The 27,714-nt window shown below is 44.2% G+C and overlaps 1 protein-coding gene across 1 annotated transcript in view; it reads left to right on the forward strand.

Moving 5' to 3' along the window:
• The window catches only part of LOC138826369 (probable E3 ubiquitin-protein ligase HECTD4), a 128,087-nt gene that overhangs the window by 25,803 nt on the left and 74,570 nt on the right, over window positions 1-27,714 (forward strand). Inside the window, exons 3-14 of the mRNA XM_070021459.1 lie at window positions 2,681-2,770; window positions 3,488-3,618; window positions 7,752-7,860; window positions 9,196-9,334; window positions 11,197-11,367; window positions 17,631-17,823; window positions 18,565-18,723; window positions 22,804-22,917; window positions 23,831-23,971; window positions 24,997-25,229; window positions 25,596-25,741; window positions 27,536-27,606. Coding sequence (XP_069877560.1) covers window positions 2,681-2,770; window positions 3,488-3,618; window positions 7,752-7,860; window positions 9,196-9,334; window positions 11,197-11,367; window positions 17,631-17,823; window positions 18,565-18,723; window positions 22,804-22,917; window positions 23,831-23,971; window positions 24,997-25,229; window positions 25,596-25,741; window positions 27,536-27,606 — 1,697 coding nt within the window. The remainder of the gene's footprint in view (window positions 1-2,680; window positions 2,771-3,487; window positions 3,619-7,751; window positions 7,861-9,195; window positions 9,335-11,196; window positions 11,368-17,630; window positions 17,824-18,564; window positions 18,724-22,803; window positions 22,918-23,830; window positions 23,972-24,996; window positions 25,230-25,595; window positions 25,742-27,535; window positions 27,607-27,714) is intronic.

The raw sequence follows: 27,714 nt of genomic DNA on the forward strand, positions 1-27,714 counted from the left end.
TGACCCTGAGCTCTTTTATTCAAGCTTAATACTCTACCACAGTTGAGCCACAGCCCAACTTCTGGTTTTCTGGTGGTTAATTGGAAATAAGAGTCTCACAGGGACTTTTCTGCTCAGGCTGGCTTTGAACACAGTTCTCAGATCTCAGCCTCCTGAGTAGCTAGGATTACAGCCATTGGGTGCCCAGTGAGCATTTGACTTTTATTTATGTGTTGGCAGTTGGTTAGTGGCTATTGATCATCTGGACTCCATCCCAAGGCTAAGTCACAAACTGCATTTCTTTTTTTTTTTTGTTGGTCGTGGGGCTTGAACTCTGGGCTTGGGCGCTGCCCTTGTGCTCTTCAGCTCAAGGTGAGCGCTCTACCGCTTGAGCCACAGCACCACTTCCGGTTTTCTAGCAGTTTATTGGAGATAAGAGTCTCACGAACTTTCCTGCTCGGGCTGGCTTTGAACTGTGATCTTCAGATCTCAGCCTCCTGAGTAGCTAGGATTACAGGCGTGAGCCACGGGCGCCTGGCTACAAACTGCATTTCTGGACCCCAGTGTTTTCCTTCATTGATTTAACTGAAAATTCTCTTCACATACATCAAGATTTAATAGTATGCTGTGTTTTGCTCACACACTCTCACTTGGCTTTTTTGCACAAGGCAGGTGTTCTATCACTTGAGCCAAATCTCCACTTTGGCCTTTTTGCTGTTTAATTGGACATAAGAGTCTTGGGCATTTTCTGCCTGGGCTAGCTTCAAACTATAATTCTGTGATCTCATCTTCCAGAGTAGTTAAGATTGCAGGTGTGTGATGGGGCCATCAGTGCCCAACCTACAGATCTGTAATCAATGAAAGAATTCCTTTTGAGAACATTCACTTGTAGGAGGCATTGTCTCCAGAAGTCCCTAGCCAGCAGAGATGATGGTTGAGTGGAGTCAGGGTGATGGATTCTGCAGAACCTTGTTGCTTACTCAGTGTTCCAGGTGATGGGTATCCTGTAGTGATCAGGGAGATGGACTTTATTATTATTATTATTATTACTATTGTTATGTATTGGTATATTTATTTATTTGTTTTTGCTAGTCCTGGGGCTTGAACTCAGGGCCTGGTCACTGTCCCTGAGCTTCCAGCTAGCACTCTGAGACTTGAGCCACAGCTCCACTTCTGTTTTTTTCTGTGTATGTGGTACTGAGAAATCGAACCCAGGGCTTCATGCATGCTAGGCAAGTGCTCTACCACTAAGCCACATTCCCAGGCCCAGGTGGACTTTAAAAACTGTAGACTTTATGCAAGAATGAGGGACCCAATGACCAGTACAAAAAAGGAGAATTTCAGAGATGGATAGCCACCACAGGAATAGAAATCTGGGTATTTGAGGGAGTATGACTAGAAACAGTGCTAGCTGGCGGTACCAGGAAGTCTTATTAGAGAGATGGCATTAGAACTGAGGACTGGGTGAGGAGAAAGAGCTAGCCATGCAAAAGAGCCAGAGGCAGAGAGGGAGACATCCGCTGGGGAGTCGGAAGGGGAAAAACTCATCTGTGAGGGGACAGATTGTGCAGCTGTGAGTGGCAGTGTCAGGCTTCCAAGCCTTGTGTCCTGTTCCCAAGTGGTGCTGTGATACTGTGCCGCCTCCCTGCCCTATTCTGAAAGGAGCTATTAAGAGAGTCTTTAGGCCTTCTTGGTCCAGCATAGGGGTTCCATTTCTGTTGCAATTTAGGGATATGATACCTAGCAATTAGAGCCTTGGCTGAGAGGAGAGGGCGGCAAGCCGGAGTCGGCCATCTGATATAGGTGATCATTTCATTTGGAAGTGTTCTTGTGGTGATTTATACTTGGAACGTGGCCAGGTAGGTCTGGTGTTTCTTAAAAGCACCTTCTTTTAGATCCTGCTGACCATGTTACAGACTCCCAAGAGTCTGGGGCCTCAGGAAGCACAGGGAAACCAGCTCTCAGCGAGTCTGCAGGCAGAGTCACCCTGTGTCTCCCATCACAGGGTGCAGGAGGAACACCTGTTGGCACAAGCACTGGGTAGCTGTTTCTTTGTTCCTACTGAATGTCATGTGAAATGGATGAACTTGGTTAAGGCTTGAAAAAGCAAGCCCAGAACTGCTGTTAGACTTCAAAGGTTGCTTGGTCCTTGACTAGGTAACATGGGATAAAAATGGTATCCAAGCAGAATACCCATATTGCTAGGTGCTTGTGTGTTGAGGAAAAGTCGTTTACTTTTCCAGAGGCAAGGAGAGCTTCTTCATAGTCAGCAAGGTGCCACGCCCCTGGTAAGAGCCCCTTTATAGGTAAGAATCAAGGGTGTTTTGTATAGCACATTTTCTGATTGACAGTAGCAGACATATTTTGGTATCTTCCCATGTGGTTAATAAAATTAACACTAACTTCCTCAATTATTTGATTTTTCAGGTGTTTTTTGAGGGGGTAAGAGGGTATTGGTTGTGGGGCTTGAAGTCAGTTTGGGCACTGTCCCTGAGTGCTGTTTTGCTCAAGGCCAGTGTTCTGCCACTTTGAACCACATTTCCTGGTGGTTAATTTAAGATAAGAGTCTCACAGACTTTCCTGCCCTGGGTGGCTTTAAACTGAGACCTTCAGATCTCAGCCTCCTGAGTAGCTAGGATTATAGCCTCCTGTGCCCAGCTAATTTTCAGTTATGGTGATTTTCTTTTCTTTTCTTTTTTAGGGGCTCCTTGAAAACTTTTGTCCACACAGTCCATCTACTGCAAAAACAGACTGACCTCGGGTCCCTGCCTGTCGCTGACGTACTGTATAGGTGAGCTGCTGCTTTACATTCATTCTGCCAAACACAGCTCTTATCAATGGATAATCCATGCTCTTGCTTTGTACCTTTCATTCTTTGAAAGTGCCTCTAAACATATTCTTTTTCGTATTTTGTATCTTTAAAAACTGCAATAGCTTGTGACACATTCTAGTTGTGAATTTGAGATGAGAATTTACTAAGGTATGAAGAGGACGTAAAAATCCTTCACAATCTCATGCCCTACAGATGAACACTTCCAGCATTTGTCCATGTGCTTTTCTTTCTCCATTTCATAAAAATAGAATTGTCTTATACCAATTCTATAAGCACTGCTATGTGATTGTTTTTCATTGAAAATATGCTGTGAGTATCTTGAGACACATATTTGTATAAAGCTATTTTAGTTTCTGCTTTTCGACTTTTCTCTCTCCTTCCTTCCTTGCTTGCTTGTTTGCTTGCTTGCTTGCTTTCACCAGTCCTGGGACTTGAATTCAGGGCCTGCACGCTGTCCCTGAGTTTCTTTTGCTCAAGGCTAGCACTCTGTCACTTGAGCCACAGCACCACTTCTGGCTTTTTCTGTTTATGTGGTGCTGAGGAATTGGACCCAGGGCTTCATGCACGCTAGGCAAGCACTCTACCACTAAGCAACATTCCCTGCCCAATGTTCTTTGACTTTTCTTGCTACATTAGACAGTCTTACTTTCCTTGCAATTTCCCTTCCCCTTCCAGGTTGTTGCTTTTGGAAGGAGGGCCTGGCTCCCCCTCATGTTTGCTTGGGGGCAAACACATAGTATCATGGGGCTATGAAGACATGCTGCCTGCCCCAGACAGCAACATGGGCTCCAGTTCTGAAAACAAAGGTAACTCAAGCTTGTGGGTCTTGGGGTTAATATTAAGATGGAAGAGGAAAGGTTTTAGGTCACAGTGATAAAGACTTTAGCTATAACTCTGTGTTCCTTTTGTTGTTGTTGTTGCTGGTTGTGGAGCTTGAACCCAGGGCCTGGGCACCTCTTTTGCTCAAGGCTAATGCTCTTCCACTTTGAGCCACAGCTCCACTTCTGGTTTTCTGGTAGTTAATTGGAGCCAAGAGTCTTCACAGGGGCTTTTCAGCCTGGGCTGGCTTTGAACTGTGATCTTTAGATCTCAGCCTCCAGAGTATCTAGGATTACAGGGGTGAGCTTCTGGCATCTGGTTCTGTATTCCTTTAATAAGAGCTCATGGTTCCTATACACTGTGCTCCTTGTCTGCTTATCAGTAAAAGTAGAAAAGCTGATATTTAGTTAGTGAGGTAAGAAAATGGATAGGTCTTACTTTCCAGAAAAAGGGACTACGTATTCAGTCCTTCCAGGGCAGTGTGGTTACTTAAATTACTTCCTAGGTGGTTGAGTTTAGGCTTGGAAACCATAGTTGAAATTGTTGGTCATCTGACAGAGTATTGGATATTGCTGCATGGTACTGTTCCTTTTAGTAATTTGTCATGAGTGTAATAAGCACAAAAGAAGGTTCAAGGGAGGGAGCATGATTATTCAGTAACTCCATTAAACAAAGTAGGTTGCATGGTTTAACAGAATTACATGTGAGTTTATTACATTGTCTCAGCAAAAATGGCAGAAGTTCTTTTAAGTGACCTACTTAACAGACTTCCAGGCAAATTAGGCCTCTCTATTCACTCCCTAACTGAGCAGACCAGGGCCGAGGCCTTCACCTACGCTGCCAGTGGTTCTTCCTGCATGGCCTTCCGCCTGTGGAGCTGTGCTGCTGCTCACCAAGCCTGGGCTGTGCTCCCAAAACTAGTTTGTTACTGTGCTTCATATTTATTATATCATCAGTTATTATAATGGTATTAGACTCATGTTGCCATATGATTAGATATTATATAACTGATGACATAGGAATCAAAATACACCAGAGACGATTTCTTCCAAGAAAGTGTCTGTTTTAGAAAGATTCAACCAAATGAGCCTTGGGACAGTGGTTGGGGGTGTGCTTGGTTATAGGCCTGTGTGGCTACCCTTTGGCTTCCCACCTTCCCTGAGCTAGCCTAAGGGCACAGCGCCCAAGCCAGCAGCAGGCAGCCCAGCACCTCCCAGCCTCAGAATGCTGGGAGGCAGCAGCAGCTTCCGATCTGGCCCCCTTCATGACCCGACTTGGGTTAGCTGGGGAAGCAGACAGCCTGCAGTCCAGCTATCCTCACATGTGATGGGCCATACTTTGTCATGCAGAGAGGTAAAGCCCATCCTTTTCTTCTCAAAGTTGGAACCATCTTTTAATGTATAACATAAAAAATGAGCACTCTTTGACATTTTGGCTTTCTTTTTTTTAACACTCTGGCACACATAGAGACGAGTCTAATAGCTAATTGTACAGAAGAAATGAGCTCCTTCTCAGTTCTCCACAGTCCTTTTCTACAGTCTGTCTTCCTCATTTGTGGCTGAAGCCATAGTCTCCTGTAAGGGGCTGCTTTATACTACAGCAAGAATGAATTTTGCCAGTGTTTTAACATGTGCAGGTCCCTCCCCAACATCTCTTCTGTACAAAAAAAAAAAAAAAAAAAACACTAAAAACTAAAAAAGAACTGGAGCTCTTTCTTTATCCACTTTGGTATCTGCTAGGGTAGGCACTCACTGAGGGCTGGTGTTAGCTGATCTCCTTGCTGGTTACCCTCTTGTTCCTTTGGGTTGCATCTAGATACAAGATGTTTTTCTTATAATATTAACTTTTAGAATAATTTTGTTAGTGGTGGTGGTGGTTGTGGGGCTTGAACTTAGGACCTGGGTGCTCTCCCTAAGCTCTTTTGCTCAAGGCTAATGTCCTACCACTTGAGCCACAGCACCGCTTCTGGTTTTCTAGTGGTTTATTGGAGATAAGAGTCTCACAGACTTTCCTGCCTGGACTGGCTTTGAATGTGATCCTTAGATCTAGCCTCCTGAGTAGCTAGGATTATAGGTGTGAGCCACTGGTGCCCGGCTAGAATAATTTTTTATATGGGTTTTTGTTATCTTGCCCAAGCTGGCCCCAACCTCTGGGGCTCAAGGGACCACCTTAGCCTGCTAGTTAGATTAATTCTTTCACATGGAAGTATTCATTCTTGTCAGAATTTGGGAGAGTACTATAGTGCTCTAATGAGCCCTGTACAGTCCTCATTCAGCCTCTGCCCATTGGTTTATTCTTTCCCCTTCACTTCTATTCTGTCAGACCACACTATATAATAAATAAGAAATATAGTTTATGAGTATGTACAAAAGTGTTTGAAGTGTGAATTCCTTTTTTTGTGTGTGTGTATGTGCCAGTCCTGGGGCTTGAACTCAGGGCTCCAGCTGGACACTGTCTTTGAGCTTTTTTGCTCAAGGTTTTTGCTCTACCACTTAATCCACAGCTCTATTTCTGGTTTTAATTAAGCAGTTAGTTGGCGATGAGAGTCTTGTGGACTTTCTTGCCTAGGTTGGCTTTGAACTGCGATCCTTAGATCTAAGTCTCAAGTAGCTGGGATTACAAGCATGAGCCATCAGCACCCGGCTGAAATTCCTTTTTAAAATGATATTTTTTAGTAAACAGTAGGTACAAGTCCTGATTGGTTATCTCAGATTAGTAGATCAAGTTTTTAAGATAATAGCAGCCACAGTATTAATTTGCATGATGTGCTACTGAATTTCCTCCAACTAATATGACATGCTTCAGACAGACCACACCCCTGAAATATAGGGAATAGACTGATAGAAAGTGCTGAAAGTTTTATCCATGAGCTCTAAGGCGAATTCTTGAAGATTTGTAAATCATTTACTATCATATATAGAAATTGTGTTTTAGGCTGGCTGCTGGTGGCTTGCAGCTATACTCCTAGCTACTCAGTAGGCTGAGAGCTGAGGATCCCTGTCCAAAGCCAGCCTGGGCAGGGAAAAAAGTCTGTGAGACTCTTGTCTCCAATTAACCACCAGAAAATCTGAAGTGGTGCTGTGGCTCAGAGTGGTAGAGTACTAGCCTTGAGCAAAAGAGTTCAGGGAGAGAGCCCAGGCTCTGAGTTCAAGCCCCCCAACTAATAAAACAACAACAAATACAGAAATCATGTTTTAGTACAGGGAAGATATAGTTAACAGTATAATTGCTGTTTTAAGTTTCTAAAATAATTTTATTACTTGTATTCACTCATGAGAGGTTGGCGAAACTTTCCTGCTATTCCCTCCAGAACTAAAATTGGAATGTGAGAATGGGAGCTTTCTGGCAGAGGTTGGGTGTAGGTCCAAGGTTCCATTACCATCAGGGCAATCCCATTTGTTCTTTGTGGACAGTGCCTTTATCTTGTCCTGCAGATGACCAGGCCAGCATTCCAAAAGGCCCTAAGATTAGCCGGGCGCTGGTGGCTCACGCCTGTAATCCTAGCTATTCAGGAGGCTGAGATCTGAGGATCATGGTTCAAAGCCAGCCCGGGCATGAAAGTCTGTGAGACTCTTATCTCCAATAAAAACCACTAGAAAACCGGAAGTGGCATTGTAGCTCAAGCAGTAGAGCACTTGCCTTGAGCTGAAGAGCTGAGGGACAGCGCCCAGGCCTAGAGTTCAAGCCCCACGACCAACAACAACAACAACAAAAAAACCCAAACACAAAAGGCCCTAAGAACTTGTTCCTTCCTCGCTGTGCAATCAGTAGTGGAGATGTGGCTTCTTGGTCATTTCAGGTTCAAGTTTAGAATGTATAAACTTGATTTAGACCTTTGTTTCTCGAAAAAGAAAGAAAAAGCATTTGGCAGGCTTAACAGGTAGTGCCTGTGTCAGGAACTACCTGCTGTTGGTCCCTGTGCCCACAGGCTTTCTGAACGTTTGATTTGAGGGTTTCAAGCCATCCATCCTAAAAGTCACATTTCACTTTTTTTTTTTTACATGAAAGATTATCTTTCACTCTGCCTCTTAATGCCGTTTTCATTAGGAAAAAAAAAAGCATGTTTATGGTTTCATTAAAGAAGCGTGTATATAATTTACCTGTGGCACATGGATTGCAGATGCTGACTTGGGGCGCTGTCTCACTGCGGATGGTCTTTACTTGTACACCACTAACTCAGTTGGAAGAGGAGTAAGCAAACTGGGGTCTGGATTACATGGTACTCTCAGGTCAGTTGCATGGAACTTCCTGAATAATTTGGTTGAAACATTTTCCTCTTACATCAATCTCTGAGAAGATGTGGGGGTATATCCCCGTTCTCCATTCACCAGTACCAGCAACAGGTCTCAATGCAAAGGACTCCAGGCTTTTCTGATGGCCACTTTCTCCATCTTTTTTTATGAATGCTCTTTAGCTTTGTGTTGATTCCTGCCCCAAGTCTGTTGTTTCTGTCCAGACATTTTTCTGTAGTCTGGATGTCTATAAAGAGCATCATGACTTTTCTAGGTTGACAAATGGACACATTTTGCTAGATAAGTCATTTTCTACTTAGATTTGACATTAGCTTAGCTGAAGTTTACGGTTGAGATACTAGATCCATAAATTATGTTTTAATTTAATTTTTTTTTTGTCGGTCATGGAGCTTGAACTCTGTGCTGGGCTCTGTCCCTCAGCTCTTCAGCTCAAGGCTAGTGCTCTACCACTTGAGCCACAGTGCCACTTCCAGTTTTCTGGTGGTTTTTGTTGGAGATAAGAGTCTTACAGACTTTCCTACCCAGGCTGGCTTTGAACCGTGATCCTCAGATCTCAGCCCCCTGAGTAGCTAGGATTATAGGCATGAGCCACCAGTGCCTGGCTTAGATCGATAAATTCTTTTTATTTATTTATTTATTTATTTTGGTCCAGTCGTGGGCCTGAACTCTGGGCCTGGGCGCTGTCCCTCAGCTCTTCAGATCAAGGCTAGCGCTCTACCACTTGAGCCACAGCGCCACTTCTGCCTTTTTTCTTTTTGCTTATGTGGTGCTGAGGAATGGAACCCAGGGCCTCAAGCATGCAAGGCAAGCGCTCTACCACTGAGCCATCTTCCCAGCCCAATTCTTTTTATTTTTTAAATAAGTTTTTTATTGTGAAAATACTGTACAGAGGGGTTACAGTTATATGAACAAGTTGATGAGTACATTTCTTTTTTTAAAATTTTTTTATTGTGAAAATACTGTACAGAGGGGTTACATGAGCAAGGTAATGAGTACATTTCTTATCAAGCATGGTTGGCTCCTCCTTTGTTTTTCCCCTCCCACCCCCCCCAGATCCATAAATTCTGAACAACAGAAATTGCAGTTAGCTCAGTATGTTTTGTGAATTGCTTTACCTAGCCATTCCTTTTCCCAACTCCTTGTGTAAAGTTAACATTTGCCGTACTCTGCTGGTCGTTCCTGCATAATCTCTTCTTCAGCTGTTTTACTTTGTTGGTCATTAAAAAAAATTTAGTCACAGTTGTCTGTCATATCTCATGGTTGGGCTACCTGCCGATGTCAGGGTCCTACCTGTGTCTTTTTCGCTTCCAGAGGATTTGTATACTGCCGGAACGAGGAGCTGGAGCCAGGATGGGTGGCTTTCGGCAATGGCAGTCTCCTCCACCGGCCTGTGTCTTTCGACAACAAACCTCATTCCCTTTTCCAGGTCATTGACCAGAACACACTCCAGGTAAACAGAAGACACTGCGTTCTCTTTGGTATTTTGGAGGCAGTGACAAACGCTCCTGATGTCATCAGAAATAGTAGTAATACGGTGGATATAGTTGCCTCCTGGATTGACCTCCTTTCATTGTTTACAATTTTTCTACAATGACTTCCGGTCTCCCACAGATCTGACTGATTGCAAAGGTCAACAGCAAACTTTTTGTTTTCTTTTTTAGCTTTTGCACTGGGGATCAGCCCAGTAACTTGTGCATGCTGAGCACACACTCTATTTCTTTTATTTATTTTTTTTTAATTTCTTTTTTCTTTTTGTACCATGGACTTGGTGGGTGGTAAGCCCCTTATGTGCTTAGTTGGGATCTGCCATAGACTTTCTTTTTTTTTTTTTTCCTGAATCTCTCCCTTGCCCTCTCCTTTGCCTTTTCTTTCTCAGTATCTTTAGCTCTTTCTTTTATTCTCACATATTTATTAAATTACTTCAAATGAGATTCTTCATTAGGTGCCAGGGATATAAAAATGTATAAGACATGGTTCCTGTCTTTGAAATAAAATTAATGGTCTTAAATTCCTTTACTAAAGAAATTCTAGAAGGTACTTCACTTTGTTTTTGTTGTTGTTTATATTTTTAGTTTAGTTTTTTTTTTTCTTTTTGCCAGTCCTGGAGCTTTAACTCAGGGTCTGGACACTGTCTCTGAGCTTCTTTTTTTTTTTGCTTATGTGGTGCTGAGGAATCAAACCCAGGACCTCAGGCATGCAAGGCAAGCGCTCTACCACTGAGCCACCTTCCCAGCCCCTCTGAGCTTCTTTTGCTCAAGGCTAGCACTCTACCACTTGAGTCACAGCTCCACTTCTGGCTTTTTCTGTGTATGTGGTACTGAGGAATCAAACCCAGAGCTTCATGCATCAGGCAAGCACTCTACCACTAAGCCCTATTCCCAGTCCCTCATATATATATGTATATATACACATAATTTTTTAAAGCATGTATGTTGTGTATGCGTGGAATTGTGGGGGATGTGTACATGTTTTGAGCCAGGGCCTATTTAGCCCATGCTGGCCTTCCACTTACAATCATCCTCCCTCAGCATCCCAAGTGCTGGAATTATAAGTGGGTACCACCATGCCCAATTTAAAATTTCATTTTAAATGTTAGATAAAATATACATGCATAGCAGATTCAAAGTATCAAGTAAAAATATTTTCCCTTAATCTCAGAAATTAATCTTGGTTTTGTCCTGGGGCCTGAACTCAGGGCCTGGGCACTGTCCCTGAGCTTCATTTGCTCAAGGCTAGCACTCTACTACTTGAGCCACAGTGCCACTTCTGGCCTTTTCTGTTTATGTGGTACTGAGGTATCAAATCCAGGACTTCATGCATGTTAGGCAAACATTCTACCACTAAGCCACATTCCTAGCCCTCCATATTTTCATCTGATACATGGCTAATCAAATTATTTCACTACCCACTTTATGAGTTTTTATATTTTTTTTAATTTTTATTTTTTTATTGGTCATGGGACCTGAACTCTGGGCCTAGGCACTGTCCCTCAGCTCTTCAGTTCAAGGCTAGCGTTCTACCATTTGAGCCACAGCGTGGCTTCTGGCTTTTTCTGCTTATGTGGTGCTGAGGAATCGAACCAGGGCCTCATGCATGTGAGGCAAGCACTCTACCACTGAGCCACCTTCCCAGCAGAGATTTTATATTTTTGCCATGTAAGTTTTATATATTCTTCTTAGAGGTAAATAAGTTCTGTTTGACCCAGGAAGATCAGTGATTCCTTATTTTGGACATAATATCTAAACAGTTTATGACCAATGGTCAGGGTGTCTGAGTCTCACTAAAGGACGACATCTCCCCTTTCCCGGCCAGGTGTGTCAGATGGTGCCCATGCCACCCAACCACCTCCCTGTTGGCAGCACCATGAGCACCGTACACCTCTCTTCTGATGGCACTTACTTCTACTGGATCTGGTCCCCTGCCAGTCTGAATGAGAAAACTCCCAAGGGACACTCGGTCTTCATGGACATTTTTGAACTTGGGGTAAGCGTTCCACTCTCATCTTTGAGGAAACATTTCCATTAGCTCTCACTTATTGTCAGTGTCCAAAGGTCCTGTTTCCTTATGGCGGGGTTTCCTCCCAAATGTCTTTGAAGACTTTTTATTGTTGTTAGCATTGAGTGGCATACATAGAGCTGGGATCTCAGAAAGTTAATCTGGGCCAGAGAGGAGATAACAGTACTGGGTGTGCTGACAGGTGATACTGAAGGAGAAATGTTAATGAGTGTTGGTGTGGGGCTACCCTGCAGTAGTGAGAAAGCTCACAAAGTGGAATTGAGTCCCTGAGAGGTGACAGTTAATGTGCATTATTAGCCCAAAGCTTAAACAGCATTTGTGCCATGTAGGTGGAGGCCTCCAGTGACTGCCAAGGTGAATAATGCTTATGTTCAAATGGAACTTGAGTTATGCCTCTAGGAATGGGGGTGATGGTCGTGGAGAAATAAAATAATCATAACCATAAACAAGTGAGCAAATTAGAACAAGATCATTCAAGGCAGTGAAGGAAAAGTGGTAGCAGATAAAGAATTTGAGGAAGCCGGGCGCCAGTGGCTCATGCCTGTAATCCTAGCTACTCAGGAGGCTGAGGTCTGAGAATCACAGTTCGAAGCCAGGCAGTCTGGGCAGGAAAGTCCATGAGATTCAGTACTCTTCTCAGAAAAAGCCTGAAGTGGCACTGGGCTCATTAGCCTTGAGCCAAAGTACAAAGATCCAGTGGCAGGAATGAATATGTATTAGGAAATAAATATGGGCTGGGATGTTTCAAATTCAGAAAAGGAGAGTGTCCATTGCAGAAGCCACTAGCCACATATAGCTACTCAAATTTCAGTTATCAAAATTAAGTAAAATTCAAAACTTATTTGCATTAACCATATTTCAAGTGCTTTCTGTGGCTACTGCTGCTGTATTAGGGCTTGAACTCAGTGCCTTGCACTTTTACTTAGTTTTATCACTCAAAGCTGGTGTTCTACCACTTGAGTCACAGTTCCACTTCCAGCTCTTGCTGGTTAAGTAGAGATAGGAGTCCTACAAATTTATCTACTTCGGCTGGCTTTGAACCATAGTCCTCAGATTTCAGCTTCCTGAGTAGCTAGGTTATAGGTGTGCACCGTGGGTGCCCAGCTCATATTTTTGCTCGTATACTTATAGCTCAAAAGCTCCTACATGTCCTGGAGGAAATGGAATACCTAAAATAACCCCTGCCCACAGCATGAAATCAAACATCAGGGAGGAAAGGGCCTACTCTACAATAGAGAGGTACCTTGGAATCATTTTTGGGTTCAAATCAAATAAGCCTACTATAAAAAAAAATCTTTTTGGAGATCATTTGAAATTTGAATATAGAAATATTAGGAACAGGGGCTGGGAAGGTGGCTCAGGGGTAGAGCGCTTGCCTTGCATGCATGAGGCCCTGGGTTTAATTCCTCAGCACCACATAAGCAGAAAAACCTGGAAGTGGCGCTGTGGCTCAAGTGGTAGAGTGCTAGCCTTGAGCTGAAGAGTTCAGAGACAGCGTCCAGGCCCAGAGTTCAGGCCCCATGACCGACAAAAAAAAAAAAAGAAAGAAAGAAAAGAAATATTAGGAACAGTAGATAAAACTAAAGGGTTGTAGTCTTTTGTTGTTGTTGTTGTTGGTCGTAGGGCTTGAACTCTAGGTTTGGGCACTGTCCCTGTGCTCTTCAGCTCAAGGCGAGTGCTCTACCACTTGAGCCACAGCACCACTTCTGGTTTCCTAGTGGTTTATTGGAGATAAGAGTCTCACAGAGGGGCTGGGAAGGTGGCTCAGTGGTAGAGCGCTTGCCTTGAATGCAAGAGGCCCTGGGTTCGATTCCTCAGCACCACATAAGCAAAAAGAAAAAAGCCGGAAGTGGCGCTGTGACTCAAGTGGTAGAGTGCTAGCCTTGAGCTGAAGAGCTGAGGGACAGCGTCCAGGCCCAGAGTTCAGGCCCCATGACCGGACCCAAAAAAAAAAAAAAAAAAAGAGTCTCACAGAGTTTCCTGCCCGGGCTGGCTTTGAACCATGATCCTCAGATCTCAGCCTCCTGAGTAGCTAGGATTATAGGCGTGAACCACGGGCGCCTGGCAAGGCTTGTAGTCTTTTTTTATTACTTGTTTGTTTGCTGAGAGAGGGCCTTGATATGGATCCCAGGTTAACCGTGAACTTGAAGTTGTTTTTTATTTTTTGTTGGTTGTGGGGCTTGAACTCTGGACTTGGGCGCTGTCCCTCAGCTCTTTTGCTCAAGCCGAACCCTCTACCGCCTGAGCCACAGCACTACTTCTGGTTTTCTAGTGCTTTAGTGGAGATAAGAGTCTCACGGCCTTTCCTGCCCAGGCTGGCTTTGAACCGTGATCCTCAGATATCAGCCTCCTGAGTAGCTGGGATTACAGATGTGAGCCACTGGTGCCCAGCTAACTTGAAGTTGTTCTGCGTCTGCCTCTTGAGCTCTGGGACTACAGGCATGTACTCCTATACCTGGCAAAGATTAGTCTTCCTCAACTCAGTCTTCTTTTCACTTGACCTTTAGCAGGATTGGATGTAAGTGGCACTGTTTTTCCTGGCTTTCTGCTTGCTTATGGTTCCTTTTTAGCCTGTCTACCTCGCCATATCCCTCACATGGACCCGCTTGTTTCTGGGACCCTTCTTTTTGCACTTGCTGTTCATCCTCCTCAGTGGCCTTCAGCATCTCAGCAGGCTGAGTGGGCTGAGATCTCTCAGCCAGAGCCTGTGCCTGGGCCTCCAGGTCCACCTACTCCTGCGCTCTTCTTTGTATAAAGAAGAGAAGACATCACCCATTGTGGTCTGACCATCCCTGTTCCCATTTCGGTTCCCAGGAGCTTGGCTGGGCTGTCTCAGCCCCCAGGGCTCCCGTCTGCTGGATCTCCATATTGCAGTGACCTAGGCTAAACCTGGGCATCATGGAGCTGTTTTCAGGGAAGAAGGGCAATCCTCAAGCCTTTCTGAGCCTCACGGTTCTCGCTTGCTAAGCAGCCATGGGGACTTGAGGACGACACAGTGGCCAATGCCTGTTGCGGAACATTCTGACTTGTGACTCTTCTAACTTCTCTGCCTTAGCAGACCACTTTTACATGTGGCTTCCATTTTAGTCTCATAGTCCGTGCCCCCATTCCTCAGCATAAAGTGTTTTTAGCCAGTTAGATCGACAGTTTTAGTGCTGCTATTTTATCTTCTCAGTGTTGCTTCCTAAAGATATGGGCAGCAGTATAATGGCTATCTGGCGCTGTGGCTCAAGTGGCAGAACGCTAGCCTTGAGCTAGCATTGAGGTGAGGGACAGCGCTCAGGCTCAGAGTTCAAGCCCCACGACTGACAAAAATAAAGTGGGACCTAGAGCTAGGAGGCAGCATGGAGTTGCATTGGAGAGGAGGTCAAGGCCAGGGAGAGAACTAGGGCAGGAGTGTGGCTTTTGTTGTAACCCATGTGAAGTCACTGCAGAGTTAACAGGTAGGGGATGTGTTTGTGATTTTTCTTTTTTTTTGGGGTCAGTCCTGGGGTTTGAACTCTGGGCCTGGGCACTCACTGTTCCTGGACTTCTTTTGCTCAAAGCTAGCACTCTACCACTTGAGCCACAGCACCACTTTTGGCTTTTTCTGTGATTAATTGGAGATAAGAGCCTCATAGGGACTTTTCTGCCCAAGCTGGCTTCGAACCTCAATCCTCAGATCTCAGCCTCTTGCATAGCTAGGATTACAGGCATAAGCCACCAGTGCCTGGTATAATTTGTTTTTTAAGCTATCTATTGACTTTCTCATAGGGCCAGATCAGTACTGTCAGGCTTAAAGAGATTGATTTTTATCTTGGATGCTTTTAAAGGGTTATATTTAGAATTGTGCAACATAAATAGATGTATGACTACCAAAGGTTAGTTAGTAGGAGAGTGAGGATAAAACAATGCCAAAAGAAGGAGATCTGGGAAGGTGGATCCCAAGTCGTAGCACACTTAGCAAGTGCAGGGCCCTGAGTTCAAACCTCAGTGCCACCAAAAAGAGGGGGGGAGTGGGTTTGTAGGAGACAGGCTGTTGGAGTAGAAATGCCAATGGAGCGGTTATGGGTGCTGAGATAGTGAGGCCAGGTCTCAGCAGCAAGCGTGGATCTGTGGGTCAAGCCTGGGAGTTGTTACAGAGGTGGACATTGACAAGAGAGGGCCTGGATCTGTGTGTCCAGTAAGGCATCATGTGTCCACCCACCTACCGCCTCCTGAGTGTGGCCATCCCAGGGGAATCTGGCAGGCACCCTGCTCTCAGACAGCTGGCATTCAGTTGGGAGAAGGGACAATGGAAGGGCAAGCCAGTAGGGAATTAATGAGCAGAGTCATTTCAGAGTGCTACGTGCTATGCTCTGGGGAGGGGGGGAAGTGCTTTTCTAGCTTGGTCATCAAGTAAGGCCTCTTTGAGTAGGTGGCATTCTGCCTGAGGCATGAAGGAAGATCTGGGCAGAGTCCCAGATGGAGGTCTTGGGCCCCAAGAGGTAGAGTTTCACTGGAGATGTGGGACCAGCGAGGAAATGGGAGAGGAGGGAGGGCAGAGACTGAACTGCTCCACCCTCTAGCCCTGAATATGTGAAAGAAACTAATCAGGAGTGTGGTCTGTCACTGTGGCTGAGGCTGAGATGCAGGAACGAGAATCTCAAGAAGGCTGCCAGTCATGGTCCACCCTGCGAGGAAGTCAAGGAAAGAGTTTGGGTTTCTCTGGTCCAGTCATGAGTAGCTGCTCACTTGGGAGTGGAACTGAGAGGCCAGACAAGATGGGAAGAAGCAACATTTTCTCTCTCATAGATCTCTTTTCTGCTGCCATCTGGGAATGTGCGGACAGCCCTTTAGGTTTGTTCCTGCCTGTGCTTTCCCTGGCCTCTTGTCGGCTACCAGCATTTCCTTTGGGACTCACTTTCTGTGGGCTTTACAGAGGATCCCACCTCATCGGACTCTCATTCCCTCTTGTCTTCGTGCGCCTCAATAGGCCAGTTGTGCCTGCCTTCCCAGCACAATGAGTTTCTAGGACCTGTTCAAATGACGGACCTTCAGCCTATGAGGCACTTGCGATAGAGCTGGGACATTTGACAGTGGAAGTGGGGAAAGGGAGGTATGCTCATAGACACGGAGGATTTGCTAAGATGCACAGGTGTGTGAAATCTGAACACAGAGAAGAGAGTTGATGTAGGAGAAATGTTGATCAGGAGGAAGGGACAGAAGCAAGCCTAGGACGTAAGGTGGAAGAGGAAAATTAGCTTTAAATTATGTGAGGCAAGATGCTTCTTCCTTTTTTTGGCAGGGGGGGGGGTCCGGTCGTGGGGCCTGAACTCTGGGCTTGGGCGCTGTCCCTCAGCTCTTCAGCTCAAGAGCTAGCGCTCTACCGCTTGAGCCACAGCGCCACTTCCAGCTTTTTTCTTTTTGCTTATGTGGTGCTGAGGAATTGAACCCAGGGCCTCAGGCATTCAAGGCATGCGCTCTACCACTGAGCCACCTTCCCAGCCCCAAGATGCTTCTTCCTGGGAAAGCAAGAAGGGCAAGTATGAGAGTGGATTTAAAGATCCTAGAGTTGGAGGAATGAGAGGGAAAAGCTATAGGACACGGTCTGCATCTTTTTAGGCAGTAAGGATATCAATGGAAGAAGAACAAGAACAAGGAGAGGAAGGAAGGGTGCTAAGGGCAGGCCCCACACTGGCAGCACCACTCCAGAGATGGGAAAGGCTCCAGTGACAAATGAGATGGCTACCAGGCCTGAGCAGGGTGCACTTGAGGTTGGCGTGCACTTTTAGCCAGGTCTGCCTTGCTCCAGTATTAGCCTGCCAGGGTCCAAGCAGCTGGAGTGAATATTAACTACTGTTCATCGAGAGTTTGGATTTTAGCCACCAATTATAGTTCAAGAAGACATCAATCTCACAGTTGTCCTCACAGTAACTCAAAGCCTGATTGATTTGTTTTCCTCTGTCTTCCTGGTAACTGTCAGAGGCCACGATTAGTGAGCTCTGACTGCAGAATGCAGTCTAAGGAATTTTAATCAACTACTTTTCAGAGAGCCTATTAAACCCAGCTGATTACATTCAGAATAATCTGGGCTGTTGTGAAAAATGACAGATCTCAAACAGTGTAGCCTGTAGTCACTTATAGAGCATGGAAGTTTTGAGGGATATGCCCACTCAGGTGCAATTTTAGAAATGTTAAGCAACCAGGTCACAGTAATACCTAATTGGAAACAGGTATCATTTCAGAAGCTCTTGCACTTTAAATCTTAGGTTGAAAATGGGGTACTTGTAGCCAACCCGCTTCAGGAACGTACGATCCTCATGAGGAAAGAGGGCGAGTCTGCCAAGAGCATTAATGAGATGCTTCTGAGCAGGCTGTCTCGGTACAGAGCCTCCCCATCGGCAACGCTTGCGGCCCTGACTGGCTCCACCATCTCCAACACACTGAAGGAGGACCAAGCGGGTATGATGCCATGTGCACCCCAGGACAGCTTCCTTGGATGCTCGTGTTCAGCTACTTTTTTGGGGTGTGTGTGGGGGGGTCGGTTATGCTAGTCCTGGAGCTTGATATCAGAATCTGTCCCTGAGCTTAAAGCTAATGCTCTATCACTTGGGCCACAGCTCTACTTCCAGTCTCTTTTGGTGCTTACGTGGAGATAAGAGTCTCACAGACTTTCCTGGCCAGGCTGGTTTTGAACAATGATCCTCGGATCTCAGCCCCCTGAATAGTTATGATTATATGTATGAGCCACTGGTGTTTGTCTCAGCTGCTTTGTGTGTGTGCGCGCACTGCTTCTGGTGCTTAAATTTGGGGCCTAGGTGCTGTCTTTGAGCTTTTTTTGCTCAAGGCTAGCACTCTTCTTCCAGCTTTTTGATGGTTAATTGGAGATAAGAGTCTCATTGATTTTTCTGCCTGGCTTTGAACCACAATCCTCAGATCTTACATTCCCATGTAGCTGGAATGACAAGCACATGCTACCACACCCAGCTGTTGGTTGAGAAGGAGTCTCATGAACTTTTCCCCTGGGTTGGCCTCAAATTATGATCCTCCTAATCTCAACCTTCTCCATTGATTGCTAGGATGAGAGGCATGATCCACTCTGCCTGTGTCTAATCTGGGGATACCTGTTTTAAGTTTGGGTCACCTTTATAATACACTAGTCTTTCTGATATTTTCACTTAGCATTTTCATTTGTTTCGCCAGCAAATACTAGCTGTGGGCTACCTCTGAAGATGCTGCGGAAGACACCCATCTACACCTGTGGCACATACTTGGTGATGCTGGTGCCACCTCCAGGAGGATCAGGCAGCTCTGCCACACGCTCTCTTTTTGGTGGAACAAGCGGTTTGTCGTCTTTAAAAAGTAAGTGCATTTTAGTTGTACTTTTCCTAATTTACCTGAAACTTAAGACTTCCCTATTTATTATTTTAAACTTACTCTGCTAAATAGTTGTTTGGGATAGTTCTCTGATAGCAACCTAAAATAATAATTATAATGTTGTTATAGCCTGGGAGCTACTTTTATTTTTGATTTTTGGTGCTAGGGATCGAACCAGGACCTGTGCTGCTAGGCAAATGCTCTACACTCAAGCTCCATCCCCCAGGGGCTGGGAAGGTGACTCAGTGGTAGAGTGCTTGCCTTGCATGCATGAGGCCCTGGGTTCGATTCCTCAGCACCACATAAGCAGAAAAGGCTGGAAGTGGCGCTTTGGCTCAAGTGATAGGGCGCTAACCTTGAGCTGAAGAGCTGAGGGACAGCCCTCAAGCCCAGAAGTTCAGGCCCCATGACCGACAAAAAAAACAAAAACAAAAACTCCATCCCCCAGCCCAAAATACAATTTTTATAGATGGCATAATATTATAAACTGTCACTCTATAAGATTACTAGAAATAGTAATCAGCTTAGTGAAGTTTTAGTAAAGAAAGAAATAATGTATTTACTGGTGTTATGGAAAGAGTTCTGCTGACTGATAAAATTCTGAAACTATTAAATAAATATATAAAAAACTATACAAAGTGGGGGCTAGGAAGGTGGCTCAGTGGTAGAATGCTTGCCTTGCATGCATGAGGCCCTGAGTTTGATTCCTCAGTACCACATTAAGCAGAAAAAGCTGGAGGTGGCGCGGTGGCTCAAGTGGCAAAGTGCTTGCCTTGAGCTAAAGAGCTGAGGGACAGTGCCCAGGCCCAGAGTTCAGGCCCCAAAAAACAACAAAAAACAAAAACTATGCAAAGTGTAAAACAACAACATGGGAAGGAAGTAATACATGTAAAATTTATTAATGTTTTCTAAATGTAATATATTGGTAATGATTTTTTTTTTTGGGGTCCGGTCGTGGGGCCTGAACTCTGGGCCTGAGCGCTGTCCCTCAGCTCTTCATCTCAAGGCTAACGCTCTACCACTTGAGCCACAGCGCCTCTTCCGGCTTTTTTTTTTTTGCTTATGTGGTGCTGAGGAATCGAACCCAGGGCCTTGAGCAGGCAAGGCAAGCGCTCTACCACTGAGCCACCTTCCCAGCCCACTGGTAATGATTTTTATGGAAGAGGGGACACACTAACATCACTAAATCAGCATAATTTTGGCTTCACAGTAGCCAAATAATTAAATGAAATAAAATATACAGTCTTTTGGAACTATCATTTTATTCCTTTTTAACTTTAGGGACATCATTAAACCTTTATTTTTTCTTGAAACTTTTTTAGGCACAGGATATTAAAATGTTCTAGAGTTAGTTTACTTCATTTTATTTCCCAGTATTTCATAATGTCCTCTTAAAATAATTTTTCTAGCAGTAATTCCTTGAAAGGGTTTTATTTCACATTTAGATTTTAGAAAAGTATTTCTTGCCCTCACCAAAGCCTTAGATAAATTTGACCTCAGCAGTTGAGGCAGTGTCAGCATCAGTGCAGCCAGTGTCAGGCTGTCTCAGCTTGCTGCATATGCTGAACCTCTGCTGTTCCTGACGGCCCCACATTCTCTCTGCCTTTCCAATCAAGTTGGTTGGACTTTATCTCAATGCTTTTTTTTCTGCTGTCAGTTCATATCCATATCCCCTTAAGTCTCTAAGGTAGAGTAACTCATGCAAATTTACCATTAGCTTTTTTATTTTTCTTTAAGTATTATTAATAGCTTTACTGAGATCTAGCTCACATACAGAATTAATCCTTTTAAAACGTATAGTTCAGTGGATTTAAATATGTTCACAAATTTGAGGCTTACATCCCTCACCACTGTCTGTATATCACCTCCAAAATGAAGCCATACACTCCTTAGTGGTCATTCACCCCACCACTGAATCCCTGGCATTCACCTATCTTTTTTTTTTTTTTTTTTTTTTTTGGTGAGTTGTGGAGCTTAAACTCAGGGTTGGGAACTGTCCCTGAGCTCTTTTGCTTAAGGCTAGCACTCTACCACTTCGAACCACAGTGCCATTTTTGGTTTTCTGGTAGGTAATTGGAGATAAGTGTTTCACAGACTTTCCTGCCTGGGCTGGCTTCAAACCATGATCCTCAAATCTCAGCCTCCTAAGTAGCTAGAATTATAGGCATGAGTCTTGAGTACCCAGCATCATCCACTTATCTTTTTCTGCTTCTGGATTTTCTTGTTCTGGACTTCCATACAAATGCAATTAGGAGAGAGAGAGAGAGAGAGAGAGAGAGAGAGAGAGAGAGAGAGAGAGAGAGAGAGAGAGAGAGAGAGAGAGAGAGAGAGAGAGAGAGAGAGAGAGAGAGAGAGAGAGAGAGACTGTGTGTCTGTGTGTCTGTGTGTCTGTGTGTCTGTCTGTGTCTGGTTTTTTTCCCCCTTAGCATTGTTTCCTCCAGTAGCAATAGTGAGCTTCATTCCTTTTTAGGTTGGAATTCGATTCCGTTGTAGGGGATCATCGCTTGTTGAACATTTGAGTTGATTCTTCTTTTGGCTGTTTTGAGTGATGTTGCTGTGGCTGCTGAGGCAGGTTTCCACTTCTCCTGCCTATGTGCACAGGTGGATTTACCGGGTCCTCTGGTAACTGTGTGACAGTGCTCATTCTTTGAAGGAGCCGCCACATTGTTTTCCAAAGTGGCTGCTCCTTTCTGTTCTCATTGGCAAAGTGAAATGGCCTGGATTTCTCCATTTCCGGCCATCTTTGTGATTTTCCTTTTGGTTTTGTTGCACCTATCCTAATGGTCATAAGAAAGGACCTGGTTGTAGCTTTGTTTTGTATTTGTCCAATGACTAACAACACTGGGCATACTTTCATGTGTTGAGTGACTTTGTTTTGGAGGAATATCTATCCAAATGTTTAGTTTGTTTCTGAGTTACTGATCATTAGACTTATTAAACACTTTTTAGTCTCCTTGGTATTGCTTTTTTTTACTCATTTGAAGTTGGCTTCATTTGAGTAAAGCAGGTCTTCATGGTATTGTTCTTTTTGTTGTTGTTGTTCCATTTCCTGGAGTTCATTTTGATAACTATTTTATATGATCAGAGTCATGTTGTATCTTCATGTTTGTCCCCTAAGAGTATTCTCCTTTGCATGGTGTCATTCTTTTCATGACGATGTATATTCCATTAATTGTATTTTGGCCTGACAAGTCAGTAAATGCTTAAATATCCTCTGGGGCTGGGAATGTGGCTTAGTGGTAAAGTGCTTGCCTAGCATGCATGAAGCCCTGGGTTCGATTCCTCAGTACCACATACACGGAAAAAATCTGAAGTGGTATTCAAGTGGCCTTGAGCAAAAGAAGCTCAGGGACAGTGCCCAGGCCCTGAGTTCAAGCTCCAGGACTGGTAATAATAATAACAACAACAACAACAATAATATAATAATGTGCCCACGTTCCACATTGGTCACTGTGGAGGCTGCTTGCTGTAAGGAGGAAAACTGGTGCTTGCCTTCAGGAGCTTCTCATCTAGTTGAAAATGTGGAAATGGGGACGGAGCTAGTCTCGCTGTGTCATTGCTGGTGGCTCTGGGAGTACATGGATATGCTGCAGGGGCAGAGGGAGGAAGGACCGTGGGTAGCACACAGGAAGGAGGCCGCCTAGAAGTTGTCAGGAATGAGTAGTATTCATGTAAGTGGCTGAGTAGAGAAGACATGTATGTATAGTAAGCTCAATGAGGAGGAAGACTGGGGACCATCATTCTTTTGGTGTGCTGCTGGAACTGCAGAAGCTGCTACGGCTGGGGACATAGGTCAGTGGTGAGCGCTTGCCTGGATACACAGGGCCCTGATTTTCACGTCCAGTACCACAAAAATATACGAATGGATAGATGGATAAAATGGAATGGGAAAGAAAGAGTATAGTTTAGGGTTTAACTTAGGCTTTCAGTGGTCTTGTGTGTGTAGTTTCTGTCTCATTGTTACAACCAATGGACAACCAAAGGGGGTGTTTTTCATAAATGTCTTGTTAAGAGCCTAAAAGTGGTCTGTTGGCTCACTGAACACCTGACTGTTTGTTTCCAAAGTCCTCGCCTCCAGCCTGGTGTATAATATTTCGGATGGTCAGTTCACAAGCCGTGCGGATCTCATAGATGCTGCTGGAAGCTCACTGGGACGTGGTGCTCTTGTACCTGGCTTGGGTAAGAAATGAATGCACATTTCCTTCTGAAAGTCAAGGTGTTAGCAATTTCTCTCGAAATATTTTCCCAATTCCCTATAGTTTCCTTGAAATGAAAAAGTTAAAAAACAAAAACAAAAAAATTGCTCTTTAATTTGAGGAATCAGTATAAGAAATTGTTATGCATAAAATTCTTCACCTAATTAAGGATCATTGAGATCCTGTCCATTAAGTTGTATGGTAATGCTTATAATATTCTTCTCAAAAGTCTGTGCCCTCAAAAAACTTGATTCCTGTGATTTTTAGAAAGTGAACATGTTGCTGTATAGTGGATTTTACCTTTATGCTAGCTACTAGAAAGCTTATATCCAGGTTTTGTTTCTTGTTTATGTTTGTTGGTCCTGTTATTACCTAGTAAGCCACTTAAACGGTTTTTGGAAGCAGATCACAATTAAGAACTGATCATTTTTTATAAGATACTTTCTTTTCACATGGGAGTTAATTAAATTTAAAAGATAAAATCCTACATACAGTGCGTGTTTTCTCTTATATCCAGAAGCTAGATAGAAAATACATCAGGACGTGATCAATTATACAAGACTCTAGACATTTACATACAGTGAGACCAAAGGAGGATTCCCTTAAGGGAAGAACACAAAGGTTCAATGCCTCTGTGTCTCTGATCCTACAAAATACTATGTATTGAAATAAAGTCCCAGAAATGGAAAAAAATTAAAAGTACAATCCTGGCTTCACCCTTTGTTTTTGAGACAGGTCTCACTGTGTGGCCCAGGCTGCCTGGGTGCTGGGATCACCACAGCCAGCTAAATCCTGGCTTCTTGCTGGGTCCCAGTCTAGTGCTTGACAGAGTCAATCTGCAGGTTGGGTGTGGTTGTTAGCATTAGAGGGAATGTTCACCCTTCTGCTCTGTACAGGTGCCTGTTATGACACAGTGAACAACATGCTGTGGACATGCTCGAATGACTACATTGATCAGTGGTGCAACCCCGGGAACCAGGCCTTCCACTACGTGTGCCAGAGACTGGGCGTCAGCCACGTTATCACAGAGCCCAAAGGTCAGGTGCTCTCTTGGTCTTCTGTTAATCTGGCAACCTACAGAGCACCATGTGTGGGACTTGTACCAACAGCCTTCTTTCTTTGAAATTAGAAACCCAAAATCTTTCTTTTCTTTTTCTTTTTTTATTTTTTTTTGGGGGGGGTCCGGTCATGGGGCCTGAACTCTGGGCCTGGGCACTGTCCCTCAGCTCTTCAGCTCAAGGCTAGTGCTCTATCACTTGAGCCACAGCACCATTTCCGGCTTTTTTCTTTTTGCTTACATGGTGCTGAGGAATCGAACCCAGGGCCTCATGCATGCAAAGCAAATGCTCTACCACTGAGCCACCTTCCCAGCCCCCAAAATCTTTCTTTAACCTGAAGAGATTGGTTAATAGATTAAGTAGAAAAGTATATAAATCAACAGAGGTTCTGATGTGGCCTAAAGACTTTTCTTCCTCCTTTCCCTCCCTCCCTTTGTTCTTTCCATCATTGTGTTACTGGGGTTTAAATTCAGTCTTAGGCTTGCTAGACAGGCAGTCTACCACGTGAGCCCACATCCATAAGCCATTTTTCAAACCGTTTATATAAGGGGATGCTTGTGGATACCCACAGGTTTAGTTGTAGATGTTTCATAGAAACATTGAGTACTGAGGATGAGCTTTTTATAGCCAGGTGGTTCTACTGTAGGGTACCTGAGGAAGAAGGACATATTTTACGAGTCTTGTTTCCAGCATGGGTTGAGATGCTCGATCACTTTGGAGTTGTGTAACCTAGGGTGACTTCCTTAACCCTCTCTACTTGTGGCTTACCAGCCTGCAAAAAGGGCCTCAGTAGTCTAAGTTTATAACCATGTTGTAAGGTAATGCATGTCCAACATGAGCCATCATCCAGCATAGAGAGTGGGCCCAATAAGTGGTAACTAAATAAAAATCCCAATTGTTTTCACCTCACATCTGGCTTCTCTAGCAGCAGTGATGAAAGTTGGGAGTCTGTACCTCGGAGAACCACTAGTGGTGTTTGCTCACGCTTTCTCTTCATCTTCCAGAAGAAGCCATCACCACCAATGAGGTTATCAACCAATTGTTGCACCACGTTGGTGCAATGTGTATCCACCAGCTCAATCTTTTGGCCACCAACCCCAACCTTCCCATCACAAGCGTCCTGGGCAAGCAGCATCCCATCGAAGCGCACCATCTAAGCAGCATTTGTGACATCATGGAGAAGGCCATGGTCAACGGAGACACCTGCATCATACGCTGCATCCTCGTTGTCTTTCAGGTAAAAGGACTGTTCTGAAATGAAGTATGCTAGACTAAAAAGAACACAACCCTTGCATTCAGCCAGCTGATTTCTACCTGAGATCACACCTTCAGTAGCATCTCTGCTTTTCTATCTTCACCTCTTCTAATCCTCTGATTAGAATGATGATGTTTCACTGCAGTTAATGGAGTCTTGCTGTACATAGCTTATTGCTGGAATGTATGTAAAATATTTACTACTGTTACACAGTAGGTGACATTGCAGCTAAAAAACTACCTGGTTATATCCTCATAAGGCTAGTTACCATGTGCTTCTTTTAAAGGTTAATTTTATCCCCAATGAAATTAGGATGTTGAGATTCACCCCGTATATATGTTTCTGTAGGTGGTGTTTAAATTTTTCTTCAGCCCACAAAGTGAAAGGAACCGAGACATCATTCGACGGTCAGGATTGCTTCTTTGGCAGTTGTTGATGGCACCCAAAGATCAAATCTGCCCTGAGATTCAGAAGGAGGTCTGCCTTGCCATCAGGTAAACAGCAGGTGGTTCCCTTAGTGCTCCTGCCAGGCACTGTACTTCTCCCCATAATTGGCAGCATGGTCCTCTGAGCCTGCTCTGCAGCTAGGACCCTGTGCACTGGGGATGATTTTATCAGAGGATTTGTGCTCCGCTCTAGTGGACCAAAGGCATGCCTACATTCTTCATCTAACCTTTTGGATACCCTTTAAATAATAGCTCTTTTCTTTTCTTTTTGCTAGTCCTGGGGCTTGAATTCTGGGCCTGGGCGCTGTCCCTGAGCTTCTTTTGCTCAAGGCGAGCACTCTACCGCTTGAGTTACAGCACCACTTCTGTCTTTTTTGAAGTTTATTGGAGATAAAAGACTCACTGAGGGGCTGGGAAGGTGGCTCAGTGGTACGAGCGCTTGCCTTGAATGCAAGAGGCCCTGGGTTCGATTCCTCAGCACCATATAAGCAAAAAGAAAAAAGCCGGAAGTGGCGCTGTGGCTCAAGTGGTAGAATGCTAGCCTTGAGCTGAAGAGCTGAGGGACAGCGCCCAGGCCCAGAGTTCAGGCCCCACGACTGGACCCCCCCCCAAAAAAAAAAGACTCACTGACTTTCCTTCTCAAGCTGGCTTCAAACCACGATCCTCAGATCTCAGCCGTAACTAGGATTATAGGCATGAACCACCAGCTTCTGGCTGGATAGTTGGTTTCTAAGCTACTGTTCTTACAATGTGAGAGACTGTGGTAGTCACAGTCTGCTACTCACTTCCTGGGTCTTGGCTTAATGCTTCTCCATCTTCAGCTGGAGAATGGGCTTAGACATTTTACCTCCTGTGGAGCTTTGTGAAGTTCTGTTGCAAGTTAGGATATTGGCTTTCATGAACCTGCTTAAAGCCTAGACTCTCTTGTGAGTTTATGAGCACTCTCTATCAACTTTAGGTCCAGTGAACTTTCATCTAAAATCATAACCTTAATGTGACTACCAAGAGCAGGATGCTTTCTTTTGGATATTAAAGCTAGTAACTAAATTCTGATGCCATGAGGAAACCTCTGGAGGTGACAGGCAGTGTCGTTCTTTTCCTTATGGTAAAATGGATGTTTTATAGGTACATACGCAAGTCAAATCTATCCAATTGTATACTTTACTATATGCACTTTATTATTTATCACATTTCAATAAAAGAAGAAAAAGAACTATTTTTTTACTCTCCTTGCCATCCTTTTTGGAAAAGCCAAGGATTAGAAATCCTCTTTCTCAAGTGACTTTTTTGAAGGACACAATCTGAATGTATGATTGATTTGGCTACACTGGCTTTTCATAGCTTACCAGTTCTCTCTATTTTCACACAGGGCTTCAAATAAGTTACTTTCTTGGCAATTCACAGATAGCAGCAGAGGGATTTCATTTTTCAAGGAAGTGATTGGATTCAATTTTGTCCATATATTTAGGTTCAAATGCTTTCTTAGTCATAAAACTTAACCTCAGGCTGGGAGTGGGGGATATAGCTCAGTGGTTGATGATTTATCTAGCATTCTTGAAGTCTTGGGTTTGATCCCCAGCACTGTAGCCAATGAATAAATAAACTGGGTGAAGTGTACCTCAGTGTTACATAACCAGGCTGGTGTGCAGGCCTCACTATGTATCCCAGGCTGCCTTTACACTCAGCATGTTCCTGTCTCACCCTCCCAAGCACTGGGACTAAGGTATGTACTACCATGTTGGTCCATTCTCGCATCTTTAATAGAAATCAAATTGTAAACATTTCAAATTCAAAGCCTCTAGAAAATTTGCTTACAAACTTTTTGGCTTTTCTGTCTTTCAGCTCTGGCCTAAACATCTTGTACCCTGGTGAAACTGAAATCAATAACTTACTTCAGCTGGTCTTAACTGAAGGTAAGCATTACTCTTCAACCCTAGTAGTTTGTCCCTAAGGAAACAACTAGATATCCAGATTACAGTCTTGTTTCCTTCTTATCTGTTAGTCAAAATATTTGAAAACTG

The sequence above is a fragment of the Dipodomys merriami genome, unplaced genomic scaffold (assembly GCF_024711535.1).
Source record: "Dipodomys merriami isolate MVZ:Mamm:240054 unplaced genomic scaffold, mDipMer1.0.p SCAF_142, whole genome shotgun sequence".
NCBI lineage: Eukaryota > Metazoa > Chordata > Mammalia > Rodentia > Heteromyidae > Dipodomys > Dipodomys merriami.